The following is a 24,129-nucleotide window of genomic DNA, read 5'->3' as shown; positions in this document are numbered from 1 at the left end:
TCCAAGTCATCTGCATCCTCACCAGAGATACTGTTTATATCCAAACCATCCAGCCGCGATCTCTTTTTCCACCTTTTCTTTACAGTTTTTAGAAAACTGGACCAGACTGGCTGGTCGGACCGGTTGAACTGTGACCCAGGACCCTGACCGGTTCGATCACACCTAATAACCATATTTTCTAAAATCCGGTGAAAACCAGCTAACCAGATGGTTTGATTGGAAAACCAATGAACCGGTCCCGGTTTCATGAAACTGCCCTGGTCCATAAATAATTGAAATTTTAAAACATGGTTAATGAGATTCGAACCTGTGACCTCTAATTTACATATATTACTTAATTACCACTAGTCCACCTCTTTTCTTGTGTTGATTTGACTCTTTATTGTACATATTACTTAAGTATGCACATATTTGAAAGAAAACATAAATTAAGAGACTTGAACCCTAATCATTTGCTTTAAAAAATAAGGAACTTGACATTTATCTACCATATTTAAGTATATTAAAAGTTCCAACCAAGTGGTCACGGCAAGCATGAGGAAATTCAATGAATTTATTGATGGGTGAGAGTTAGAATTTCCTCTCCAATAGACTATTTTCACTTGGTCTAACTTTGGGTCATGGACACACTTGTTTTTCACTCTGAATGGTAGAACATTGGATAAGGTTGTCTTCTAGAGCCTTGCCAAGAGTCACTTTGGGTCATGGACCTAAGAAAGTGGCCCTAGACCATTTAGATTTGAAAATATGTGGTGAACACACCTGGATTTTTTTAATAAGGTGAAAGAGTGGTGGAATGAAGAGTTGGAGGGAGTTCAATGGGAAAGGAGTAGCTCTTCATAGGAAATTACAAAGCTTGAAGAGAAAAATCAAGGAGTGGAATTGAGTGCATTTTGCGATAGTGGAGGAGAGGAAATTAAATGTGATATCCCAAATTGAACTTTCGGATGAGAGAAGGTCAGGGTGTGTTAACAGAGGAAGATGGGAGTCTAAGATGGTCATTGAAGGATTTGGAAGAAGTCTTACTCAGAAGAGACTTATTGGAGGCAAAAATCAAGACATCAATGATGAAAGAAGGGGATGAAAATACTAAATTTCCATGCACTTGCCAATGAGAGAAGACGGAAGAACTTTGTGGAGAAACTGGAAGTCAATGGAGAAATGGTGATTGATCAGGAAGGGATTGCCAATTGTATTATAAATCATTTTAAAACAGTTTATAAAAGACAGGAGGACACTATATTTAGTTAGGAAGGCTTAGACTGGTCAAGATTGGAACTTGAAATGGCATGGTGGTTGAAAAGGGATTCTGAACAAGAAGAAATAAGGGGAGCGGTGTTCTCAATGGTAAAGCACCTAGACTGGATGGTTTCACTATGGTCTTTTATCAAGATTGCTGGGAAATTATCAAGTCAGATTTATGGGCAGTCTTTGAGGAATTTGCTGAGGAAAATTTTATAAGTCCAGGGATTAACTCTGTAGAGAAGATGGGCTGAATGGCCCATAGGCTGTTACTCTATGTTATCTTTATGCTCTTCTCTGTAATGGGCCTTATTCTGGGCCCATACTCTTCTATGTTCTTTTTTGTAATTTCTTGTCCAACCAAGGACCTCTCTTGTAATTACTCAAAGATTAACTTAATAAAAGTGTATTAGAGTGTTAGAGGGAGGTTTAGTTCGAACCTCTCTTTCTCTAACCCTCCTTGCCGCAACTCTCTCTCTCTCTCTCATTCTCTAATCTTCTCTTGTTTGTTTTTTTGGTTTTCTTGCATAGTCCCATACTTCTAGGGCTGTTTTTCAACTTGGTATCAGAGCAGGCCTGAGCTTGGCGTGGCTCTCATGTGGTTATAGTCGAGCCGACTACATGAGGGTGTTCTAGGACTGGAAGTTTAGACTCATTCGCCTGATTCTTGGAGGTCATTGGAGGGTGCCTAAGACTCTATTCACTTGGAGAATAGTTCGGTGACCAGGAAGAATCAGAGAGAAGGATTGTTCGGCCTGATTTGAAGTTCAAATCAGAGATTCATACAACTGTAAGTTGCTTCAGTTATTGCTGAGTTACTGTTGGGTTATTTTTCTGATTTGGGGAGCTGTTAAAGTACTCGAAACCCCTCTATATTTGCTCTACTGTTCGGCTGATGTTGGACTGATTTGACTCAGAGATTTCTGGGTTATTTTTCTTATCTTGTTGGACTACCAAGTGGCCGAAACTTGTTTAGACTCAATGGTACGAGTCTCTACTTCAGTTCAGCTACTTCTTGGACCTATACGGAGTGCTCTTGAAGTGATTCCTAGTAGTTAACAGTGGGGTGTTGACTGCTGCATACATAGTGTTTGTAAAAAGGCCTCTTAAGTACTGTGGACTGTATTTTTGCTCTCTTTGGGAAATTATTGTTGGGAACGAAGAATACATAGTGTTTGGAGGTCTGCTGGTTGTTTCTTGGAGGCTGAATCAGGCCTTCTTCTTGAAAGAGCTGCCACCAAACTTGGTTCTCACGGCTGTTAGGACTGAACTGAGTTTGTGAGTTGCTGTGTTTGTTGCCGTTTCAACTTAATCTGAGTTCATCAAATCAGTACACTAGTGGAGGCTTGTCGAAACCCTAATTGAAGTCTTTTACATAATGGACTTCTCAGATATTGAGAGCAAGAGTACTGCTGAACATAGACATACTTTAGGAAACCCAACTAATTCTTTGTTGGCTGTAACCACAGTTAAACTGGATGGAACCAACTATTTGGTTTGGTCACAATCTGTAAAAATTCATATTTGTAGTAGAGGAAAGTGGGGGTTTATCTCTGGGAGCAAGAAAGCTCCCCCAGAGGATAATCCCTCTTATGAGAAATGGGTGCAAGAGAATTACATCGTGATTGGGTGGCTCGTGAATTCAATGTAGCCACAGATTAGCCAACATTATCTCTGGATGAACTCGGCTAAGGAAATTTGGGATAGTATTGCAGAAACCTACTCCTAGAAACTGAATGTAGCCAGAGCCTATAAACTAAGGAGTGATGTGAAGAATCTAAGACAGGGGAAGAAATCCCTTGTGGCTTATTTCTCAACCTTGAAATCTCCGTGGCAAGAAATTGATCTGATAGAGGTTGTGACATGGGATACTCTCAATGATGCAACCTATAGGAAATTAGTTGAAAGGAATAGGGTTTTTGAGTTCCTAACTGGGCTAAACCCTGAATATGACATCACAAAACAAAATATTCTGTCCAAGGAAAGTGTCTCATTATCACAAGCATATGCCTTAGTCAGCAGTGAAGAAAGCGGAAGATAGGTACAGGTTCAAGGAGTTGGCACTAATGCATTTGCAAATATGGGGGTTAAACCCAAAGGAGTTATAGGGGCTCCTAGTGGCACTGGAAAGAAGTAGGTTGTCTGTGAATATTGCAAGAAGCCGAAGCACACTAAGGACAAGTGCTGGAAATTACATCCCGGGCTTGTTTTTGTTCGATTCTAGAAGAAAAATGATAGTAGGAAGATAGGGAGTGCAAATGCAGCCACGGGTACAGATGCTGAAGTTGAGTTTGCCTGTGCACAGTTGGCAGCCATGAAAGTTGAAGGAGTGACTTCATCATCCAACCCTTCAGGAAATTCAGCCACCACTGCATTTGCTCACTCAGGTATAAGGGCTTCTGCTAACCATGCAGCCACCTCAGGTAATCCTAAAACCCCTTGGATCATAGACTCAGGTGCTTCTGATCACATGACCAACCTTTCCACTTTGTTTGTTTCATATGATTTGCTTCCTGGTCGTGACAAAATCACCTTAGCCGATGGCTTTCTTGCCTCTATTTCTGGCAAGGGAACTATCAAGGCTACGGACTCCTTACTCCTATCTTCCACCCTTCATGTACCTAGATTAAATACCAATTTGTTATCTGTAAGTAGCTTAACCAAGTCATTGAATTGTTGTGTAACCTTTTTTCCCTCTCACTGTGTTTTTCAGGATCTGGAGTCTCGGAAGGTGATTGGGGGTGGCCATTAAGCGAATGGAATATACTTGCTTGACACTCTTGGACAATGCCTTGATTATCCTAAGAATACTGCCTTTGGATCTACCTTGTCAGAGTCTGTTAGTCGAATCATGTTGAGTCATTATCGTTTGGGTCATTTGCCTTTTTCTGCTTTAAGTCATCTATTTCCTGAGTTGTTTAAGGGAGTCAGTGTGTCTAGTCTTAATTGTGAGTCTTGTTAGTTATCAAAGCATTGTAGAAACAATTACCCTTTGAGCAATAAAAGATCCTCTTTTCCTTTTAATATTGTGCACTCTGATGTGTGGGGGCCTTACCACTTATCTTCTATGGGGGGCTATAGATATTTCATCCTGTTTATTGATGATTTTTCCAGATTCACTTGGATATACCTAATGAAATCTCGTGAAGAAGTTCCAAGACTTGTGAGGAAATTTCATGAATTTGTTTTAACTCAGTTTGATACCAGAATTACGATTTTCAGATCTGGCAATGCAAAAGAGTTTTGAGAAGAGTTTATCCTTGTATCTCTCTGACATGGGAGTCATTCATCAAAGTTCCTGTGTTAGAACCCTTGAACAGAATGGAGTTGCTGAAAGAAAAAATAGGCATATTGTTGAAGTTGCAAGGAGCCTTTTGTTTGCCTCACATGTTCCCACAAGATTTTGGGGTGATGCTGTTCTCACTGCTACCTATCTCATAAACCGTATGCCATCCAGGGTTCTAGGGTTTACTGAGCCTCTTAGTGTGGTTTCTAACCTTAACCTTCCTATTGCGGTTCGGAAAGCAAAAAGGACATGAGCTAAATATTGTATCTCAAATTATGTCTCTTATAATACCTTATCTCCCTCTTATTGTGCCTATATCTTTTCCATTGCTTCTGTTTTTATCCCTCATAGTATTATTGAGGCAGTGCAGTTCCCTCATTGGAAGGATGCTATGAACTAGGAAATGGAGGAGCTTGAGAAAAATCCGATATGGGAAATTGTTTCTCTTCCAGTGGGCAATGTTTCTATTGGGTGTAAGTGAGTTTACACAGTGAAGCATAAAGCTGATGGCTAAATTGAAAGGTATAAAGCTCGACTTGTGGCAAAATGGTACACTTAATCTTACGGCATTGATTATGAGGAAACCTTTGCTCCAGTAGCCAAGATGAACTCAATTCGAGTTATCATGTCTCTTGTTGCCCATTATTCTTGGCCCTTGTATCAAATGGATGCATTCCTTAATGGCGACCTTCAGGAAGACGTTTATATGGAACTTCCACCTGGAGTGAACGTCCCTAGGAGTAAAGGAAAGGTTTGTTGTTTGAAGAAATTCCTTTATGGCCTTAAACAGTCCCCTAGAGCTTGGTTTGACAAATTCAGAAAAACTATCTTAAAAATTGGCTTTTCTCAACCTCAAACTAACCATACCTTGTTTATCAGGAGAGCGAATGGAAAAGTGACTATGTTGATAGTATATGTTGATGACATTGTTATCACAGGGAATGATATATTTGGAGTTGTATTACTAAAGTCTTTTCTTGCTACTGAATTTGAAATTAAAGATCTTGGAAATCTTTGGTATTTCCTAGGGATTGAGGTCGCAAGGTCAAAGAGGGGCATTTATATTTCTTAGAGGAAATATGTTCTTGATTTACTTCAGGAAGTAGGGAAATTGGATTGTAAACCAGTTGAAACTTCAATTGATCCTAATCACAATTTGAACATGCTGGGCATGAAAAATATCTATGCTCAGCTTGAGGGGGAGTGTTGAGAATGTAAGGGCATTTATGTCCTTTCATCCTTTTTTGTATTTGGGCGCTTATTCAAGGACCCATTTGTAATTTTCTTCAAATGTTAAAAAGAATCTCTTTAGGGTGTGAACAGTAACACACGTAAGTTATTCAGAGAAACTCTTCTTCTTCTCGAATCTCGACTGCTTTAACCATAAGAACGGATACGAGATATGCTACGAATGGTACGATACACGCCCAGTCGTGTGTATCAACACCATATCAGTATATATTGGTGTGTATCGCACTGTATCGACTGATACAATACATTCCGATATAGGCTGAGACGCGCACATCTATTGTCTTATCTAAAAAGCGCTGTTATGAAGATTCAAACTCAAGTCTTAGTGCACCTAGGCCGTTGTGCGCTAAGACTCTAAGCCACTATGCCAACATTCAACTTGTGATATTAATTGAAATAAAGTACACTTTATTAACTTTATCATTAACATGAACCTAGACAAATACTATATGTTCATGTTCAACAATTCTATCTTAAAATAAAAAAAATAATATTAAAAATTACTATTTTATAAACATTAATGAAGTAAACAATCTATCAAATTTACATTTATATCAAAATTTGTTTTTTATTCTCAATAAATTTATACAAGTAAAAATATTAATAATAGATAACTATTTTAGTACCTAAATTCCTTAAATTTGCACATTATATGTATCTTCAAATTTTATATATTTGTTGATAATTTATTCATTAATATTTTAATTTAGACCAAAAATAACATATTTATTATTTAAAAAAAATAAAAAAATTGTTTACAAAAATTCAAGAATATAATATTAAATTGAATTTATCAAATCCACTAATTTAAATTTATATAAGAAATGATTTGTTATTTCAAAAAAACTATAGAAAATAAAAATGTAATAATGGAAGCGTTACTTTAATAATTAAAAATTATGAATTTCATATGATATGTATCTTTGAAATTTTTATAATTTTGATATACTTTTAGTTAAGATTAAAAGTAAAAATATGATAATAACATATGTATCTTAGAAAAATTATAAATTTCATATGATAGTAATTTTGATATTATCAAACATTTCAAAATTTAATATTTAATTGACTTTTTTATTAATGTTCAAAAGTAAAAATAGAAATTAATTGCTATAGTAATTAAAATATAATAATTGCATATGTTTTGTGTATTGGACTTATAGAATTTAACATAATAATGGTTTTGTGCATGTTTTACTTTGTAAAAACTATATAACATGAGTCTTGGACCCTTGATTATTGGATTATCAACAGAATTTTAAGATATTTATGTATCTTGTTATATTAGTAGTACATTTCTTTATGTATTTATGCTTTATTTATGGTTATTTTGACATTTAAAATTAGTATAATTGATGTATTTACGAATTTTGTATCATTTTTATAGTGTATCTACGTGTTTTCATATCTTTCGTCTGTATCCATGCGTTTCCAAAGTGTATCCATATCCGTATCCGTATCCGTATCCAAACTGTCCGATACGATACTCGATACCGATACTTTGATCCTTGCTCATGAGAAGCCAGAATTATAACTGAAATTTCACAAATTAAACTAGTGATTGAAATGGTGTGCCTCAGGTGCATTTAGGATCTAGGTGCACAGGGGAGGCACATTTCAACGCGTGTGCCTTGCCTAGGCCTAGGCGCAATCCTTTAAAAAGGTGTGTGCTTGGTGCCTCTTCCCAGGCATGCACCTTTCTTAAACTTTTCGCTTTTTGTACCTTTTTAAGCATGGAGAACTCCCTTTTTTCTAATATTGTTCATTCATTCTTCCTAATACAAGACTTTTTTTTTTCAAAGATATGAACCAAGACTAAATTATAAAACAACTTTTTAAGTATCAATTGAGAATTTAAGACCCTAGCATGGACTTATTTGGTTTTGCTTCAAGGGGCTTGTTATAAAGCCACTCATAGAATTAAAGTAATGCAATTGAGAAAGAAATAAAGAGAATGAAAGTTTAACTTGCTTGAATTGTTTAGTGTTTGAATATGTTTTATATGTTATGTTTATATTTTTATCTGAGCAAATAGGCTTTTTAAAACATTTAGTTTAAAACTTAATTATGCATTTTTAATTAATATTATTTTTAATGTGTTTTCAATTTTTGAATATTTTCGCAATTTTTTTGTATTTTATGCATTATTTTTTTTAAAGATTTAAAAAATTTTGTGCTTTGCTTCAAAGGGGTGCATGCTTCACCTTGTGCCTTGGGCACAAAAAGCCCCTGCACTTTTAAAGCACTGCATAAACAATTTTCTGCCTATTTTTGGTGAAATGACTGTATTATAAGGACTTCCAAGCTCAACTTCCATACTTACACTTCTGCCACAATCAACCTGATGTGAGATTTTTTAGATATGATATTCATGTTTATGGTTACCCTAAATAATTATTAGAGTTGAATTCTATCAACTTTTCATGTGTGTCTTGCTTTGGCTGTTGGTGCAGATTGGACAAGGAACCTACAGCCATGTATACAAAGCTCGTGATCTTGAAACTGGAAAAATTGTTGCAATGAAGAAAGTACGGTTTGTTAATATGGATCCTGAAAGTGTCCGTTTCATGGCAAGAGAAATCTACATTCTGCGTAGGCTTGATCACCCAAATGTTATGAAGCTTGAGGGTCTAGTTACTTCACGAATGTCCTGCAGCTTGTACCTTGTATTTGAGTATATGGAGCATGATCTTGCTGGGCTTGCAGCAAGACCTGGTATCAAGTTTACTGAACCACAGGTTCTTCTTCTTCCTTTTCTATTTTGAGGAAATTAAAGTTGCCACTAACATGAATGACAAGATAGTTTTACTATACTTGTTGACTGTGTAGCATAGAACAGCTTTTGAATGGGTTCCTCCCAGGAGATCACTGTATTAAAAATCAATGAATCAAATAGATTGATTTGATCAGTCATTAAGTGAAAGATATCATGATAATTCTAGTAGATCCGAATGGAATCTTTTTGGCTTGGGAAATCTCTTTAGTTAGAATATTGTCTTAACGTTTACAGTATGCTAGTCCATCACCATATAAATGGATGAATAAATATGAAACTAGTGATGCAGGATTAAATGGGGGGTATAGGGTTCAGATGAGAGAGGGAATCCTGATCTAGAAAGATGAGAACATAAATCAGATAGTGATGTGGAGCAGTTATAATCTAGGGTGAGAAAATTGAGGATTCAACGCTACTTGCTAAGATTTCTATATAGGGTTTAGGTCTAGGAGGAAAACTATGGGCTAGGGAATGATTTAGAATCGATTTTAGGGCTCTTTGGGTGCTGAAGATTTGATTAGGTCTAGATGGGTTCTTGATTGGATTCTTAGCTAGAGTAGAATTCGTCACGGGGCTGAAAAGTAAAGAAAGAAAGTTGAACAAAGTTGTTTAAGGCTGGGATTTCTCATTGAAACTTTGCAAGAAAACAAGGAGTCAACATGACCTAATTGTATTGCTGGGTCATTCCCAGGGAGATTGAAAGAAATTTACAAAGCTAAATGGAATTAAAATAAGGGATATCAACGAGTTATGTAGAAAGCCAACCCCATATGGTTGGGATAAGGCTTGGATGATGATGATGATGAAGTTAGGTAGTAATGCTAACCTAAAATCTTATGGGGTGTTTGGAATTCTTTACTTGTACACTTCAAACATTCTTTTTCATAAATCAATATAGATAAATAAATTTGAGCTACTGGTAAAAATGAAACTTTGCAAGAAATTTGGGATGATGATTTTAATTTGAGAGGATTATGAGAATATTTTTCACAAATGGATGAAAAGACTCTCTTAATGAGAGAAAACTTAAAGTTGGGTTAAGGGAAAGAGAGCTTGACAAAATAAATGGGTTGGGTTAAGGACTTGAAGAAAGAAGCACAAGAAAAGGAGCTAGAGGGAGAGAGTGTCCAAATCCGGTGGTCAGAACTCAAAGGGTCCAAGAAAAACCCAACTAGTTGATGAAGTAAGGCTAATACACTATTCTTTTCGGCAACCCTTACTCCCTCTTAAAAACCCAGATCCTAGTAAATCCTAGAACTTGAGTTACAGGGAACAATAAAAGTGGACAAAGGCTATTTTTTGTAACCAGAAAGCATGCAAAGGGACTGGAATTGTTCCTTAAGAGGTGAGTTTCCCAGCCATGTGTGTTCCCAAAGTTTGACAAGTTCCTCATTGCAAGGTTCATGCTTAATGAAAGGTAGGAAGAAAAAAGCATATGAATGGCTTTCTAAGGAGAAGCTCTAGTTGCCCCTAGCCAGTATACTAGCATTCCATGGTTTCCACCTTTAGGCAAGAATCCTTGAATACTCAACACCACATTTGCCCACAACTTATCTTTGTCAAGAGGCAATATCCACAATCATTTTTCCAGTAGAGCCATGTTCTTTTGAGTATCCCCAATTCCAAGTCCACTACAATGTTTACTTCATCTCACTTATTCCAGGTAACCTTATGATCCCTCTTCCCTTCCCTTGGTTCCCATAGAAAGTCCATCAATTTCTCTAAATTTTGATCACACTGCCTGGGGCCTTAAAAATCTATAAGTATTACTAGTGTTTTGAAAGTGCAAGGGCCATTTTACACTTGAGGAACGAGGCACAAGGCAAGGCAAGTGCCTTTTTGAAGAAAGGCGCAAAAATGCAAAAGATGGTAAAAATTCAAAAGAAGCCAAAAAATTCAAAAAATGCAAAATATAACAAATATTAGACACAATATTAATTAAAAATGTAAACTTAAATTTAAAAATAAATGTTTCAAAAAACTTATTACCTCATTAAAATACATAAACATAACATGTAAAACACATTTAAATTGAAAATTTAAAAACGAAATCAAGCAAACATATAAAACATATTCAAGCATGTAAACTCTTAATCTCTTTATTTTTTTTCCTAATTGCATTACTTCAAATAGCTAATGTAATGATAAACATTATGCATTCTTGATTTTATGAACCGCCTTTGTACCAAGCCCCTCAAGGCAAGCCCAAACAAATCCATATCAAGCAAATCCCTATAAAAATGTTTTTATAACTTTAAATGTCTTTTATTAGGATGAATGAAGGAGCAATATTAGTAAATATGGGGTTCTCTTGTGTTAGTGGTGTTAGTGAAGGGGTATTTCGGTCTTTGTACTTGTTGAGAATGTTGATGTGTACTGTTATGTTAGTTTGAGTGCCTCTTACTTAAAGAAGGCCACTTAAGTCTTTTCCAATAAGTTAATAATATAATAACAGGTCTGGCCGAATCTAGGGATAACTTTTTTCTCTCTTTCCTCTCTTTTCTCTCTTCCTCTTTCCTCTCCTACTTCTTGCTGTTTACTTTACAGTCAACAAACAAGACGGAATTCTAGGGCAGGTCAAACTTTAACATGGTATCAGAGCCAGGTTCAACAAATCAGACTTGCTAGAATTTTGTCTTCTGCGCATTCGAATTAGGGTTTCTCTTGGGTTCTCAGCTGTGAGTTGGAGACTGGGAAAAGGGCTGAAAAGGAGTGATCGCCCTCTTCCCTAGGAGGTTCCTATGCCTCCGATTGTGTCGTTGGTGATTGGTTGTTGTGGTTTCTAAGCCCTAGTTAGGGCTGGTACGTGTGGTGCAGTGGTGTCTCAGCCCTTTGTGTGGTTGGCCTTCAGGCGATGAGGTAAAGTTTTTTTTTATGCATATTATCTGTTATGGAATACATGAGAGGTGTAGTACAGTTCACATGATGGGTTTTCAGATTGCAGTATGCTAGGGTTTATGCTAGGGTTTTTTTTCTGGTTTGTGTGTGATTCGAAGGGCAATAGTGTCTACTTAATGGTGTTACAGTTTTCAGCATTTAATACTGCTGAAATCAGTGTGCAGACTTCGATGAGTAGGGTTTGTGGTGTTGCAGTTCTAGCATTTAATACTGTTGAAACTAGTGTGCAGATTTCGGTGAGTAGGGTTTGTGGTGTTGCAGTTCTCAGCATTTATTACTGTTGAAATCAGTGTGCAGATTTCGGTGAAGTGTCTGTGTGTAGTGTGCAGTGTGTAGTGCTCATAATTCAGTGCTCAGAATTCAGTGATAAGGGAGTTCGGCAATGGTAGATAATAGTGATAGTAAACCTAGTGTCATGATATCTACTGACTACCTGAATGTCCAAATGACCTCCATTAAACTGAATGGAGAGAATTATGTCCCTTGGGCCAAGTCTGTAGAGGTTTTTCTGAAGGCGAAGAAGAAAGTGAAGCATATAAGAGAGGAGGAACCCCCCGCTAATTCTCAGGAGTATGAAGACTGGGAACAGGAAGATGCACAGATCATTACATGGTTATGGAACAGTATGGAACCCAAAATCAGTGTGAACTTCATGTTTCTTGACACAGCCAAAGAGGTGTGGGATCATGCTAAGAAACTGTATTCAGGTCAGGATAATACCACTAGGGTATATCAATTGTATCAGGAATACTTCAATCTGCAACAGGGAAATCAGAGCCTTGAGGAGTACTATGCCAGTGTGAGGAATATCTGTAATGAGTTAAATGTCTATCATCCTCTCACTTCTGATGTCAAAGTTCAACAGCAACAGCGAGAGCAGCTTGATGTGACACGGTTTCTGGTGGGGCTGAAGTCTGAGTATGAACCAGTACGAGCCCAGATACTAGGGGGATCTGCTCTTCCAGCTTTAGAGGAGGTGTTTGCTCGTCTTCGGAGGGCTTCCATTGGATCTATGGATTCTAATGTCTCCGATAAATCAGCATTCGCAGTGTCGAGAGATCGAGGTGGCAGAAGTGGGGCTCGAGGAGCCCAGTCTGGCAGGAGTGGTAGTGGTGGATCTACACATATCCGTGGTGGTGGTCGTACTGGAGGCAGAGATTCAGGGGGAGCTCGTGGTAGAGGACGTGGCTCGGGTCCACGGAAGTGTACTCATTGTGGTTTGGATGGACATACCATTAACTACTGCTATGACTTACATGGTCCTCCCTCGATGTGGGCCAACCATGCCATGACTAGTGACACCAGTTTCAGCTCTAGACAGGAGAACCGGTCAGCTGACCCGATGCCTTCTACTCCCTCAGATGGTCCAGGCAAGGAGATGGTAAGTGTTCCTCGGGATGAGTATGAGAGGTTTGTTCAATCCAAGTCGCAGCAGAATACAGCTTCCTTTGCACACTCAGGTATGGCTTGTTTGGCATCCACACCCAACCCCTGGATTATTGACTCTGGAGCCTCCGATCACATGACGGGAACTCCAGGTGTGTTTTCATCTCTCACTCATTGCTCAACATCACAATCTGTTACCCTTGCTAATGGCTCCACATCATCTATATGTGGTGTTGGTAATGTTGACCTAGACCCTGTATCCCTATCCTCTGTTTTATATGTACCTAAGCTTCCATTTAATCTTATGTCTATTAGTAAGCTGACCAAGTCCCTTAAGTGCTCCATCACTTTTTACCCTTCTATGTGTGTTTTTCAGGATCTCAAGACGGGGATGAAGATTGGTGGAGGGCATGAAGCCGGTGGACTGTATTATCTTGATGGTGGTGGACGAACGTCAACGGCCCTTCAGTCATCCATTTCTCCTCTCCAGTGGTATTGTAGATTTGGTCATCTCTCGCTGAAAGTGTTGCAGTCCTTAGTCCCTTCATTGAGCCAACTTTCTGTTTTAGATTGTGAGTCATGTCAATTTGGGAAACACCATCGTGTTCCCTTTCGTTCTAGGGTCGATAACCGTGTGTCGAGTCTTTTTTCTTTAATTCATTCAGATGTTTGAGGTCCTTATAAAGTGATGTCATATAATGGATACCGATATTTTGTTATTTTTGTTGATGACTGTTCAAGAATGACGTGGCTCTATTTAATGAAAGAAAGAAGTGAATTATTTGCCATATTCCAGAAATTTTATGCTGAGATCCGCAATCAATTTAGCGTTCACATCAAAATTTTCCGTTCTGATAATGGTCGTGAATACTTGTCTTCATCTTTTCAAGAATACTTGAACCAACATGGCATTATACACCAAACTTCATGTACCTACACTCCGCAACAAAATGGAGTTGCTGAGAGAAAGAACCGCCATCTTGTAGAAACGGCACGCTCCCTCATGTACCACATGAATGTTCCCAAAATCTTTTGGAACGATGCAATGCTCACCTCTTGTTTCTTAATTAATCGGATGCCCACGTCTATCCTTGATGGTCGTTCTCCTTTTAGTGTCTTATTTCCCAACATGTCTCCGTTTCCGCTTTCTCCTCGGGTATTTGGGTGTGTCTGCTTCGTTCATAATCTGGGTCCTGGGACTGACAAGTTAGATGCACGTTCCCTGAAGTGTATCTTCCTTGGCTATTCCCAAACTCAGAAAGGGTACAAGTGTTATCATCCCAGTTCTCGTCATTCCTTGGTATGTGCTGATGTTACATTCTTCGAGTCTACTCCGTTCTTCGTGGGGTCCGGTGCTGCTGCTTCCTCCACATCACCACCTCCTCTTCCTCTTCCTGTGGTTGATCCACCTCCTCTGGTTCCCGTCATGCCTACGTCCTTGCCTCCGGTGCCATCGTTGGTTGACCGTCCACCCATCCGTCACATGTATACACATCGCCCGCGTGTACCGGCTGCAGCTCCTCCAGCTTCATCACCGTCGACAGATCCAGCTCCAGCTCCGACACCAGCCTCCGACCTAGATCTTCCTATTGCCTTCCGGAAAGGTAAACGTACTTGCACCCTTCACCCTATTTCCAATTTTGTTTCACTTACCCACCTCTCTGCCTCCCATTGCCAGTTCATCTCTTTGTTATCCTCCGTGGTTGTTCCTAAGGATGTCCAGGAAGCCCTTACCTCTCCAGAGTGGTGCCGTGCTATGGAAGAAGAGCTCTCTGCTCTGCATCATAGTCACACTTGGGATCTCACCGCTCTCCCTCCTGGGAAGCAGGCTGTCGGTTGTAAGTGAGTGTATAGTGTTAAGTACTTGCCAGATGGTCGTGTTGAGCGCCTGAAGGCGCGGCTGGTTGCCAAAGGGTACTCCCAAACCTATGGCATTGACTACACAGAGACATTCTCCCCGGTTGCTAAGATAGGGTCAGTTCGGGTCGTCATCTCCCTTGCAGCTATGTATGATTGGCCTCTCCATCAGCTAGATATCAAAAATGCTTTTTTGCATGGTGATTTGCTCGAGGAGGTCTACATGGAGCAACCACCAGGGTTTGTTGCTCAGGGGGAGGATGGTAAGGTATGCAGACTTAAGAAGGCTATTTATGGACTTAAATAGTCTCCTCGAGCATGGTTTGGTAGGTTCAGTGAGGTGGTCAAGAAGTTTGGTATGAAACAGTGCCAAGTTGATCACTCTGTCTTCAGTTTTGACTCGTCGGCAGGCAAAATAATATTGGTGGTGTATGTGGATGATATCGTTGTGACTAGGAATGATAAAATGGGCATTGACAGATTGAAGGCATTCCTACAGGAACACTTTCAGACAAAGGACCTTGGCAAGTTGAAATACTTTTTGGGCATAGAGGTAGCAAGATCTAAGCATGGCATTAATTTGTGTCAGAGGAAATATGTGCTTGATTTACTGGAAGAAACAGGGTTGTTGGGTACTAAACCGGCTGAGACACCTATGGAAACAAATACGAGGCTGAGCAGTGATATAGGTGAAGTATTTGAAGACCCTGGCAGATACCAACGAATTGTAGGCAAACTAAACTATCTAACCATTACTCGGCCAAATATTTCATTTGCGGTTAGTGTGGTGAGTCAGTTCATGCAGAAACCTTTGATCCCACATTGGAATGCAGTGCTAAGGATTGTGAGGTATCTAAAAGGAGCTCCTGGTCGTGGTTTGCTGTATAGGAGTGGTGGAAAACTGGTAGTAGAAGGATACACCGATGCTGATTGGGCAGGTTCTATGTTTGATAGACGATCTACCACAGGCTATTGCACCTTTCTGGGGGGTAACCTGGTAATGTGGAAAAGTAAGAAGCAAACAGTTGTGGCAAGAAGCAGTGCAGAAGCAGAATATAGGGCCATGGCACATACTGCTTGTGAATTAGTGTGGCCGAGGAACCTTCTACAGGAGATAGGATATGACATTAGTACTCCAATGAAACTCTATTGTGACAATCAGGCAGCAGTTCATATCTCTTCCAATCCGGTGTTTCATGAAAGAACCAAGCACATCGAAGTTGATTGTCATTTTGTGAGAGAGAAAGTGCTGAATGGGGTGATAGAAACTGCATATGTTAGTATGGGAAACCAGTGGGCAGACTTGTTTACAAAAGGTTTGAGTCGGGGGAGAGTGGACTACATATGTAACAAGCTGGGATTATATGATATATACTCACCAGCTTGAGGGGGAGTGTTAGTGGTGTTAGTGAAGGGGTATTTCGGTCTTTGTACTTGTTGAGAATGTTGATGTGTACTGTTATGTTAGTTCGAGTGCCTCTTACTTAAAGAAGGGCACTTAAGTCTTTTCCAATAAGTTAATATAATAACAGGTCTGGCCGAATCTAGGGATAACTTTTTTCTCTAATTCGAACCAACCTTCTCTCTTTCTTCTCTTTTCTCTCTTCCTCTTTCCTCTCCTACTTCTTGCTGTTTACTTTACAGTCAACGAACAAGACAGAATTCTAGGGCAGGTCAAACTTTAACATCTTCCTCTTTGAAAAGTCTAGAACATACTTGTGTTGTGACAAGGAGATTCCCCATTTTGATTAAGCTACCTGAATACCCAGGAAATACTCCTAGATCCTTGGTTTGAAAACTTTTCTGCTAATAGTGGTGGAAAATGGGTGGCTTGGGTGCGAGTTGAATACCAATCCACCCATATTTACATGCTAACCCCTATTTCTTGTTGTTAGTGGGTTACATCTCACCTCGGCCCTGATCCACCCTAATCGACCCATATGACCCTCTAATCCAAATTAGACATTTTTTTTACTTGTTCTCTATTTTAAATGCATAAAAACATAGCAAGAAAACATAAAGCATGATAAAAAGTCCAAAAAATATTTTCCAAATAAAAAAATACACAAAATCACAAAAAATGATAAAATATATATTTCATGTAAAACATTAGAAATTGAAGAAAAACTTAGAAAATTAAAAAAATTCAATGGAAGTACATATTTCAGCTAAGAAAGAGAAATACTAAAAACATAGTAATTTGAATAAAATGCATAAAATTGATTGATAGAAAATTGTAAAAATGCAAAAAGTTAGAAACTTCAAAAAAATGCAAAAAACAGAACTTTCCGAATTTTTTTCTGACATTTAAGTAAATATACATTACAAAGCCATCCACACTATTGTTTTCTATAATGATTTGTTATTTTAATAAATATGCATTGCAAAGCTATCTGCATTTCTTAATTAGTATATTATTATTATTATTATTATTTGAAGATAAAAAAAATTATTAAACAAAAAGAAATACTAGAAAGGTGATAAGCAATCACCCAAGAGAAAGTAACAGACCCATGAAAACCCATAGAAAGAACCAAACCCCAAGCACAAACCCATACACAAAAAATATCGAAAAACAAGATACCAACCCTAAATGAAAGCCCAACCTGAACACCACAACCCACCCCTAACACACGCTGCAGACGCATCCCTAACACCCACCCCGCAAAGGATTCCCAATTACAAACTCTTCTTCTCAGCTTTTTGAGACCCTTCTAGTTGCCTTCTCTCTAATCTTATGGGTTTTTTTTTGACAAGCCTTTTGGGTCCAATGCCAAATAAGCCTCTTTTTATTTGCGCAAAAGCCTTCAAAACTGGGATCTTCTGTTGACTTTTTCTATTCTTTTGAGTTCTGAATCTTTGAACTGTATTAACAATTCCCGCAGCTTCTTCCAGGACCCCTACTGACTTCTGCCCCTTTTCTGAACCACCGCCCCCTCAGATATTCCATCCTGCTTCCTGGCTACCTTCCCACCATGTTCAGCACACTCTTATTTTTTTTGATAAATGAATGGTATTTTATTCAAAGGAAACAAAGTGATGTTACAATACAGACTGCCCGAGGAGAGGCACAAGCTGGTACCTTTCCTCAACAACAACAAAGTACTACATCAGGCTCGGAAATGAAAGTGTACAGAGCTGCCCAGAATAAATGTTCCCTTGATACCGCTTGCTTAGCTAACTCATCCGCTATGGCATTAGCTGTTCTACCCACCCACTGAGAATTAACAGTCACGTTCCTTGAAAACCAATTAACTTTCCTCATAATGTCGCTGTAGCACCAAATAACTAAATCTGGATCTTTTAACCAACCCACAACAACTTTGGAATCTCCTTCAATAAGCAAATTCTGAACTCCTAATTGATCTGCAATCTGAATACCTTGTACTGCTGCTAGAAGCTCAGTTCTAATAGAGTCTCCTATACCCACGGAGCCTGAGAATAAAGCTAGGATATTGCTGTCTTTATCTCTCAGCACTCCTCCTATCCCTGAAGGACCTGGATTTCCTTGGCTGCTACCATCAAAATTCAGCTTTGTCCAGCCTTTAGAAGGAGGCACCCACACAGCTGGTACCCTACACTTCCTAGTACTGCTACTAGCCACAACTATCCAATTCCTCCATATGTCATCAAAAGAGTATATTTTAAAGGATTCCAATGATTTGAGCCAATGGATTGCCCTGGTCAAAATGCAATCCTTTACGTATTGAATAATTCTCTCATTCTCTTGGAAAATCCTCGCATTTCTTTCTTCTCAAATTGTCCACAGAGCAGCAGCTCTAATGCATCTCCACATTGTTTTACCAATTTTTGTGGGCCACACAAAGAAGGAAGGGTCAAAGAGCTGATCTACAGTTGTAGTCAAATTCCACCTGCACCCAAACAAGGCAAAGATCCAGCTCCAAATAGCATAAAAAAAGGAACAGGTTAAAAGTAAGTGAGGACAATCCTCACCATTAGCCCTGCAAAGTACACACCAGTTAGGAGACAAACACATGGAAGGCCTTCTCTTCTGCAATAGGTCTGAAGTGTTGATTTTCATATAGAACACCTCCCAGCAGAAAATAATAATTTTAGGAGGTACAGGTCTCAACCAGATCTCCTTAGCTGGAAAACCCATTTGTCCCAAGGAAGAGCAAAGTGACTTAAAGGAGGCACGCATGAAGTAACTTTTTGGATTAGGGGACCAAAGTCTTACATCAGATCTAAGAGGGTCTAGAAAGACACTTCCAAGTAGTGACAAAATGTCTGAAACACAAGAGAGCTCATGATCCCTCAAGCCCCGACAAAACCCAAAGTCCCAATTCAGAGAGGAAGGAGAAACAGATGCTGGAAGAAAGTGTGAGATTGCTTTATTCTTGTAACAAGAAAGGGAATAAAGAGAAGGGAAATTGTCCTTAAAGGGCAGAATTGCCCACCCAGATGTCTTCCCAAAACAAAACAGAAGTACCAGAATTGACATCATACCTGATAAAGTTGAGGAAAAAAGGGAGGATACTCTGAATTGCTTTCCAAGGAGTTGCCAAAGTGGCTTGACGCGATACACTAACATCCCATCCATTTCCCGAACTGCCATGTATACTCTCTATCACCTCATGCCGCAACCTTTCCTGTTCTAAGGGCCACCTCCACAACCATTTACTTAAGAGAGCTTTATTCTTCAAAACTAAGTTCCCTAATCCCAGCCCATCCTCCTCTTTCTTCCTACATACTATTCCCCAGTTTATTAAATGATCCTTTTTTCCTCCCGTCTCCCAAAGAAAATTTCTCATTAATCTCTCCAATTTTTTGGCCTCCCTAACGGAAATCCTGAACACAGAGAAGTAATACATCGACAGATTTGCTAAGGAAGCTTTCAGTAAAGTTACTCTACCCCCTAACGAAATATAGTTCCTTTTCCACGAGGCTAACCTTTTCTCAAATTTTTCCAAAACCGGAGCCCAAGAGGTGCTCTCCTTAGGGTTGGCTCCTAGAGGTAGACCTAAATACTGTAAGGGCCTGGAGGAAATGGGACAACCTAGACACTCAACCACAGACTCAATGGCCCTCTCATCCAAACTCACATCCACTATGCAATTCTTATCTATGTTTATTTTCAGATTTGTTACTCTCTCAAAGTGTTTTATTAGAGACTTAAGGTTCCTTACTGTTATCCTATCACCCCCTTAACAAAAGATTATTAGGTCATCAGCAAGCTGTAAGTGGGTCACCTTGATTCCGTTCCTTCCTATCTTCCAACCTCTCACTACTCTCTCCAAGTCTGCCTTAGAGATCAAACCGCTGAACACATCTGCGACTAGGGTGAAAAGGAAAGGGGAAAGGGGGTCACCTTGCCTTAATCCTCTAAGATCTAGGAAACAATCCTTGACTACCCCATTAACCAAGACCAAAAAATGGCAAGAACTTATGCAGCCCTTTATCCAATTACATCATCTAGCTCCAAACCCATAACACCCTAGGACCTCTAATAAATAACTCTAATCCACCAAATCATAGGCCTTTTCTAAATCTATCTTGCAAACAAAACCTTGATTTCCGGACTTTCTCATATCCTCCACACACTCGTTAGCTATTAGGATCTGGTCTGTTATCCCTTGCACGAATGCTCCTTGGGCTTGACTAATGATGGAGGGTAGCACTACTTTAATCCTCAAAGATAACACTTAAGCCAGGATTTTGTAAATGCTAGTCACCAAACTGATTGGATTAAAATCTTTAGGATTTTTTGCTTCTTTCTTCTTAGGGATTAGAGCTATGAAAGTAGCATTAGCTCCCAGGGTTACTTTGTTATTGTCCTCAAATTCCTTAAACACAACACAAAGGTATTCTCTTACCACATTCCAACAGTCTTGATAAAAATCCACGGTGAATTCATCTGGCCCAGGAGCATTGGATCTGTCCAAAGAAAACACTGCTTGCCTAATTTCCTCTTCTTCAAAACTCCTCTCTAACCAGATTGCTTGCTCTTCAAACAGTCTGGGCCAATCTAGGCCTTCCAGCCTTGTTCTATTATTTAATGGCTTCCCTACAATTGATTTAAAGTGATCCACCAACACTTTGGCTATCTCATCTTGGTTTGTTACTTCCTCTCCATCCAGTTCTAGTTTGGCCATAGAGTTTTTTCTTCTCCTCCCATTAGCCAATGCATGGAAAAATTTTGTATTGCCAACCCCTTCTTTGATCCATTTATGTCTTGACTTTTGCCTCTAGGAAATCTCCTCTCTAAGAAGAACTTCTTCCAATTCCTGTTTTAAGCTTCTTCTCAAATTCCTTTCTTGCTCGTTCATGATTTGTTGAGATTTGTAATCATTCATGGAGAGTGGGAGATGAGAGAGAGAGAGAGAAAGAGAAGGAGAGGAAGATACGATTGAGAGAAAAGAATTAACATCTCTGGCGGCCGCCAGTTCACTATTTATATTAACTTAATAAAAAGAATAGAAATTACAAGTATGCCCCTGGCGGCACACCCTAGAGACAAACTAATAAAAAAGAAGGAAAAATAACTAACTGACAGTATCTTAAGAGGACAACCTACTAACAACAACTATAAAGTAACAATTAGATAGGCCTTACAACACTTCCCCTCAAGTTGGGCTGAATATGTCTATCATGCCCAGTTTGTCACATAACTCATTGTGTCGCGAGTATGGAAGCCCTTTTGTGAGGACATCAGCGAGTTGTTCCTTGGAGTTGACATAAGGGATGCAAGTTTCTCTTTTTTCCAATTTTTCCCTTATGAAGTGTTTGTCCACCTCAATGTGCTTGGTCCTCTCATGTAGGACAGGGTTGCTGGCGATGTATATGGCTGCCTTGTTGTCACAATAAAGAGACATAGGATTATGAACAACAACTCCAAGCTCCCCTAGAAGATTCTTTAGCCAAAGGACTTCAGCCACCCCATGTGCCATAGCTCTATATTCAGCTTTAGCACTTGATCTTGCTACCACACTTTGTTTCTTGCTTTTCCAGGTCACTAGGTTTCCTCCCACAATTGTGCAATATCCACTCGTGGACTTTCTGTCATCCACAACACCTGCCCAATCAGCATCTGTAAAGACTTCCACCTTTAGGTGATTATGTTTACTGAATAGTAGACCAGCTTCGGGATATTTTTTCAAGTATCTAAGAACTCTCTATGCTGCCTCCATGTGTGGTTTCTTAGGAGAGTGCATGGATTGTCTTAGAACCCCAACTGAATAGGCAATGTCTGGACGGGTCATGGACAAATAAATCAGCTTTCCCACCAACCTTTGGATCTGTTTCACATCATTCAGAGGTTCACCATCACAATCACCCAACTTGTGGTCAATATCCATGGGAGTATCTGTTGGCCTTGCACCTAATTTTCCTGTGTCCTGTAATAGATCAAGGGTGTACTTCCTTTGAGAGATAAAGATACCCTTTTCTGAGCGGGCGACTTCAATTCCAAGGAAATACTTCAGGGGACCTAGATCTTTCACTTCAAATTTAGAGGCAAGGAATTGTTTCAATTTTTGTATTTCTGAACTCCAACTTCCTGTAATGATGATATCATCCACATACACTATCAATACAGCAACCTGTTCCTGACATCTCTTCACAAAGAGTGTATGATCAGATTGACATTGTTTGAAGCCCATCTGCTGAACTGCCATGTGAAACTTACTGAACCAAGCTCTGGGAGATTGTTTTAAACCATAAAGAGACTTTCGCAGTTTGCACACCTTATTTTCACTTCCCTTGGCACAGAATCCAGGGGGTTGAACCATGTATACTTCCTCCTCTAAGTCACCATTCAGAAAAGCATTCTTTATGTCCAGTTGATGCAATTCCCAGTCAAGATTAGCAGTTAATGACAGGAGAACCCTAATTGAGTTCATCTTAGCTACTGTAGCAAAAGTCTCATCATAGTCAACCCCGTACACTTGAGTGTACCCTTTGGCTACTAATCTTGCTTTGTACCTTTCAACTGTTCCGTCTGCCTTGTGTTTAACAGTAAACACCCACTTACACCCCACGGGGTCTTTCCCCTTTGGAAGATCCACCAATTCCCAAGTTTGATTTTTGTGAAGAGCATTAATCTCCTCCTTCATAGCATCTGTCCATTCGGGGCATTTTAAGCTTCTGCAACGTTTTTGGGAACAGGGATGCAATCAAATGCAGATAGAAAGGCTCGGTATGAGGGGGAAAGGTGATCATAGGAGACAAAATGGGTAATGGGGAAGGGTACACTTGAGTGTACCCTTTGGCTACTAATCCTGCTTTATACCTTTCAACTGTTCCGTCTGCCTTGTGTTTAACAGTAAACACCTACTTACACCCCACGGGGTCTTTCCTCTTTGGAAGATCCACCAATTCCCAAGTTTGATTTTTGTGAAGAGCATTAAGCATTAATCTCCTCCTTCATAGCATCTGTCCATTCGGGGCATTTTAAGGCTTCTGCAATGTTTCTGGGAACAGGGATGCAATCAAATGCAGATAGAAAGGCTCGGTATGAGGGGGAAAGGTGATCATAGGACACAAAATGGGTAATGGGGTGTCTGGTAGTGCATGACCTGATTCCCTTTCGTTGAGCAATAGGAATGTCAAGGTCATCCACAGTAGGAGTAGGGGGGTATCAACAGGTGCAATAGGGATTGGACTTATCTCCTGGGTGTCTAACGGTGTCGGTTGCTCAATGTTTGGTTGCTCCACATCTCTATCACATTGCTGATCTCTACGACGTGTACGTTGGAAGACATGAAAGGGAGGAAGGTCCAGAATAGAAGGAAGAGAGACTTTGCGGACCTGAACCTGCTTCTCCTCTTTCACACTACTACTCTTCCCCTGAGGAGAAGCAAGGAAGAATGATTCAGACTCAAAGAAGGACACATCCATAGACACAAAAAACTTATGACTAACGGGATCAAAGCACCGATATCCTTTTTGAGAGGAGGGATACCCCAGAAAGATACAAGGAATGGACCGAGGGTCTAACTTACCTCGAAACGGAGACAAATCATGGACAAAGGCACGCCAACCAAAAACTCTCATGGGAATGGAGAATAAAGGGGACTGAGGGAACAACAACTGATGAGGGGCCATGTAGTTCAGCACTTTGGAGGGCATGCGACTGATGACATAAGCAGCTGCAAGTATAGCATCCATCCAAAACCTTTTTGGAACATTCATGTGTAACATCATCCCGCGAGCTACCTCAAGGAGGTGTTTGTTTTTTCTTTCTGCAACACCATTTTGTTGTGGTGTTCTGGTGCATGAGCTCCTATGAATAGATCCGTGGGAGACAAAGAACTCATTGAGCTCACCATGGAAGTATTCTTTTGCATTGTCGGATTGGAAGATCTGTATTTCAACATGGAACTGCGTAAATACCATCCTCTGGAAGTCTTTCACAATCTTTGGAACTTCGTCTCTACTATGAATAGAGAATACCCATGTATAGCGAGAGTAGTCA

At 39.5% G+C, this 24,129-nt stretch overlaps 1 protein-coding gene across 2 annotated transcripts in view; it reads left to right on the top strand.

Moving 5' to 3' along the window:
- Positions 1-24,129, top strand: part of LOC104593978 (Protein kinase superfamily protein) — a 119,414-nt gene that overhangs the window by 10,870 nt on the left and 84,415 nt on the right. For both annotated transcript variants that reach the window (XM_088888480.1, XM_010254103.3), the window contains exon 2: positions 8,233-8,517. In XM_088888480.1, the coding sequence (XP_088744606.1) occupies positions 8,233-8,517 (285 nt within the window). The remainder of the gene's footprint in view (positions 1-8,232; positions 8,518-24,129) is intronic.

The sequence above is a fragment of the Nelumbo nucifera genome, chromosome 5 (genome assembly GCF_055504915.1).
Source record: "Nelumbo nucifera cultivar China Antique chromosome 5, China Antique-T2T, whole genome shotgun sequence".
Classification (NCBI taxonomy): Eukaryota; Viridiplantae; Streptophyta; class Magnoliopsida; order Proteales; family Nelumbonaceae; genus Nelumbo; species Nelumbo nucifera.
This window is presented reverse-complemented; position numbering and strand designations above follow the sequence as displayed.